The sequence below is a fragment of the Penaeus vannamei genome, chromosome 19, assembly GCF_042767895.1.
Source record: "Penaeus vannamei isolate JL-2024 chromosome 19, ASM4276789v1, whole genome shotgun sequence".
Classification (NCBI taxonomy): Eukaryota; Metazoa; Arthropoda; class Malacostraca; order Decapoda; family Penaeidae; genus Penaeus; species Penaeus vannamei.
In genome coordinates this window covers 33,034,861-33,039,860 of record NC_091567.1, presented here as the reverse complement: position 1 = coordinate 33,039,860, position 5,000 = coordinate 33,034,861, and the positions used below count along the sequence as shown (strand labels likewise).

At 39.8% G+C, this 5,000-nt stretch overlaps 1 protein-coding gene across 3 annotated transcripts in view; it reads right to left on the bottom strand.

Moving 5' to 3' along the window:
- Positions 1 to 5,000, bottom strand: part of LOC113804719 (uncharacterized) — a 40,748-nt gene that overhangs the window by 26,950 nt on the left and 8,798 nt on the right. For all 3 annotated transcript variants that reach the window (XM_070134215.1, XM_070134217.1, XM_070134216.1), the window contains 2 exons: positions 2,872 to 3,054; positions 2,496 to 2,624 (listed from right to left, as the gene is read on the bottom strand). In XM_070134215.1, the coding sequence (XP_069990316.1) occupies positions 2,496 to 2,624; positions 2,872 to 3,054 (312 nt within the window). The remainder of the gene's footprint in view (positions 1 to 2,495; positions 2,625 to 2,871; positions 3,055 to 5,000) is intronic.

The following is a 5,000-nucleotide window of genomic DNA, read 5'->3' as shown; positions in this document are numbered from 1 at the left end:
GTATCAAAGACAAGAACGGGAAAACACTTTTCGTAGAACTGAAAATTGCGGAAAGATGGGAAGGGTACATTCAAGAACTGTTTCAAGATAGCCATCCAGCAGAGTAGATCACCCTAGAATCTACAGAAATAGGTCCTTCCATCCTAAAACGTGAAGTTGAATGGGCTCTAAAACATATGAAGCAAGGAAAGTCACCTTGGCCAGATGAGAGTCCAACAGAGATGCTCTCTACTCTGTGGGGCTTGGAATTGACCTGCTTTGGAATCTCACTGACAAACTCTATGAAACGGGAATGTTCCCGAGTGATATGCTCAAGTCCGTTTTCATTACCCTACCAATGATCCCTGGCACCCTAGATTGTTCAAACCACCAAACAATTAGTTTAATGAGCCACATCCTGAAAATCCATTTCGAGACCGTTCTCCAGCGCATTTGGCGAAAGCTCCTTCCAGAGATCTCAGAAGTCCAGCATGGCTTCATAAAAGACAGAGGCACCAGAAACGCTATCTTTAACATCCATACACTAAGTGAAAGAAGCACTGAACACCAACAATATATCTACGTAGTCTTTATGGAGTACGTAAGGACACAGTGAGCTCTTTCACCTACTTGGAAAAATCCAAGTCGACGACAAAGATCTTCATATTCTTCGCAATGTCTACGTCCATCAGATGACACCTGTATGATTCTCCAATGAATTGACAAAGGGGCTCCAGATAGAAAGAGGAGTGGGACAAGGGAGCATTGCATCTCCAGATCTGTTCAACCTGTATGGAGATTCAATTCTACGACCTGTTGACTACATCCCCGAGGGGATCTCTGTGAATGATGTCCGAATAAACATCAGATATACGAACGACACCATTTTGATAGCATCATCTGAAGGCCTATGGAGACTTCTTGAAGAAGCGAATGAGAACAGTGACTCAAATGCCTCAGCATCAATTGCAAAAAGACGAAGTGCATGGTCATCTCAAGGTCGGAGCCCCCTCCGGCTTGCACTCTGACAATTAGAGATACCTCGATTGAACAGGTCGACTCCTTTAACTACCTTGGTTCTATTGTCACCTCGGATGGTCGATGCAGAAAATATGGAAACGAATCAATTTAGCCAAAGAGGCTTTCAGGAAAATGAAGCTAATCCTTTGCGACCGAAAGCTATCAATGTCGAGCAAGATCTGCGTCCTCAAAACATTTTTTGGTCAACGCTTCTCTATGGTTCATGGACCCTGACAGCAGAAACCCGGAAGAAAATCCAAGCCACTGAAATATGGTTCTACATACGTATGCTGAAGATCTCTTACATCAATAGGGTAACCAACAACGATGTCCTGAACCACATCCAACAAGAAAGACTGCTTCTCTGAGTTCAACGTGGCCAGAACAAGTTCGTAGGACACATAATCCGAAAGGAATCAATAAAAATCTCTGTCTCAATGGAAAGATACCCGGAAAACAAGCGCGAAGACGGAGATTGCAATTTTTTATAAGCAATACAATGCCACTGCCAGAAAGATCACAGACACAGTATGCCAAAGAACAGAACTGCGCGTGTTCCGTTCCTAATGGTTCGTCAAGGCCCGAATCGGGCATGGCACAATATACATACATCTCCCTCTCCCTCTCTTCTTCATCCTCTCTCTCTATCTATCTATTTATATATATACATATATTTATACAGATATATATTATATAATACATATATGTGTGTGTGTGTGACACACAGGGTATACTCGTCGCCATTCCACGTCTCTCGTGAGGTCTTGCATCATCTACCTTTCACAATAAAGCTACAAGCCAAGACCCTTCCATTCACCTGTACTAAAGCCACCCTCCTTCGTTCACGAATGATGGTAGCGGTACTCCATGTGGATGCAGGGGACCTGTTCGTAGGGAAACGGGCCTACCAAGACTTAGGTTGATGCTGTGAGATGTTCTTTTATGCCCAGACTTTGAAACTAGCATGATATATTTATGTATTTGTATGTATATATAAGGATAAACTATATATATATATATATATATATATATATATATATATATGTATGCATGTATATGTATGTATGTATGCATGTATGTATGTATGCATGTATGTATATAAGAACACACACACACACACACACACACACACACACACACACACACACACACACACACACACATATATATATATATATATATATATATATATATATAGACACAGACACATATATGATATACATGTACATACATACATACATATATATATATGTATATATATATATATATATATATATATATATATATATATATATATATATATATACATATACATACACACATATATACAGACACACATTCACACACACACGCACACACACATATGTACATACACGCTTATATATCTGGTGAAGTAGACTCTACAGCCTTTGAGCCAAGGACGGATGTGTGAAACGATATTGTGTACAGTAACCATACCTACATGTAGTAGCACAATTGGCAAGTGGCCAACTTACCTTGTTACTAGTCATGACGTACAGGTGGTCGCCCGCCTTGTCAAAGTGCATGTCTTGCCTGACTGCTGATCCCTGGTCCACCTCGATGTCATCATATTCCAGCGCATTATTCTGGTTCTCTATCACAACCTGGAAGGCGACGGACCATAAGATCAGAATAATCATTAAAAGTCAGTAACATCTTGCTGAAGTCATATAAAATACAGAAAATGAAATCGTGTTATTTACATGTATGAGGCCAGTGGAGGAAAGGTGGCAATATGCTTGAGACATTCAATCTCAAGGAAGTCTCGCAATAGCTACCTATTCCAATAATACCCCAAATCAACCCAAAGAACGTCAGCAACAAAAGCAACGGTATTCGCCTCGCTCATACCTTCTTCAGGTGGCCCTGGGCCGTGCCGAGGAAGACCACCGTGTAGACCTCGGTTGACGTGGCGGCGACGGCGGTGAGTCGCGTCGGGAAGGTGAGGCTGGCCAGACTCTCCACAGGCTGCTCTCCGCCCAGGGGTGTGTTCACATCCATGCCACAGAAATCCTCATTCAGATTCCTGATCCTCTGTAAAGGAAAAATGATCATTAACATCACATTCTCTATGTAAATAAGGGTGAAAGTAAGGTGCATTAAACATGGTAGCTTCACTTCGATTTAGCCTGATGAATCCAAAAGTGATATTGTTAATAGTTGATAGTAAGGAACACTTCATTACAAACAAAAGAGGGAATTTTTTTCCTGGTAATTATACCTTTATGGAGTAAATTATACAAATAATCATATATCAAGCAATATCAGAAATCTCAAGGTGCACTCTCATAGTCTTAACATGATGACGACATTAGCTATACCCATGAAAAATAACCCATGAGTAAATATAATATACAGTGAATAAAGACGGAGATGGGGCTTGGCTCAGAAATTGCCAACTAGGATTTTCATCAAAATGGAGTGGGCCTACCTATGTTTAAGTACCTTGGGTAAGAGAGAAGTGAGGATGGAAAGGGTTAAGATGAATAGTGTTTAGAGAAAGAGAGAGAGAAAGAGAAAGAAAGGGAAAGAGAGAGAGAGAAGAGGGGGAGTAGGGGAGGCATATGGGAGTAGAAGGAGAGAAAGAGAGAGAAGATGGTAAGAGAGGGAGAGGGAGGAGGAAGAGGGGGTGATAGCGGGAGAGGGAAGGAAGGAGGGGGAGAGAGAAAATAAAGAGAGAGAGAGAGGGAAGGGAGAGAGAGAGAGAGAGAGAAAGAGAGAGAGAGAGGTAGGGGAGGCAGAGACACAGGGAGGGAGAGAGTGTTGCTTAAGAGGAAGCTGAGTCTGGCCGAAAGGTATTAGGATTCATAGCCCTAAATGGCAAAAGGGCTACTTTTCCTTTATCGTATATGAAAGGGTAGGCAATGGTATCAGCAAGGTATTTATACATGATTTAATCACTCTACCTTGATGAAATTCCTAGTTGGGAATTTCTGAGCCAAGTCCCACCCTATCACCTTTATTCATTACAAATGTTAAATGTTTGTTTTATTTCTCTCTCTTTAGTGGTTTCTTTAATGATAATGTTTTGCCATTATTATTACTGAACTATTTTCAAAGAAAATTTGCTTAAAAAAGAAATTTCAGGCAAATTTTTGTGTCAAGAACGGGGCAGAGCTGATGACATCACCATGTTAATCCAGTGAGAGTGCCTCATGTGATATCAGATATAGCTAGGTAAACGATTATTTGTAAAATTTACTTGCTTTCGTTTTAATCACCAGAAGTAAAACCAAGATTCCTCTCTTTTATTTATGATAATGGAGAGATCCTTACCAACAACAAACTCTTGGGAAGAAGTCAATCTCATTTTTGGGCTCAGTATGCTAAATGGAAGCGGAGATACCTAGTTATACATTCCTTGCATGTAACCCCTTTAAAGACATAAAGCACTACGATACTTGGTAATTGCAACATGACTAGGCACACTTGAAGCCTTTTCGAAGTTACTATTACATATATTAACTAAAAGCTTTCAGAGAGCGCATGCCGCCGCTAAAGTAACAGGGTCACTGATGCATTAAAAATATTCACACTTGAAGAATTACATTAAAATAACTCTCAAGTCTACTGGTTACGTCCATAAGCGTTACCTTGACAGAGGTAGTAAGGGTAATAATAATGATAATGCAATCATCTAAAGAATTAAAAAAAAATTAAAGTTAATTTTTACCTCTGGTAATATTTTAAAAAATCTGTTAACTTTTTGAGTTATCTACCTGAGGCCACAACGATTTTTTTCTTGAAAAGCGAGCAGGTCGGGTGATAAATGAAATGTAGGTGGGAGGGTAAAAAAAATAAATCAGAAGGAATGTATCAGTTCCAGCACCTGGAGGAAGTACAATTCTGTCTTACTAGAAGTCTTCGAGTTGAATGAAAACAAAGAATTCTTTCAAACAAAATTTATTATTTAGGAAATAAAAAGGAAAAATATTCACCAAACAATTACATGTATATGTACTTTGCCATTTTGCACAGGT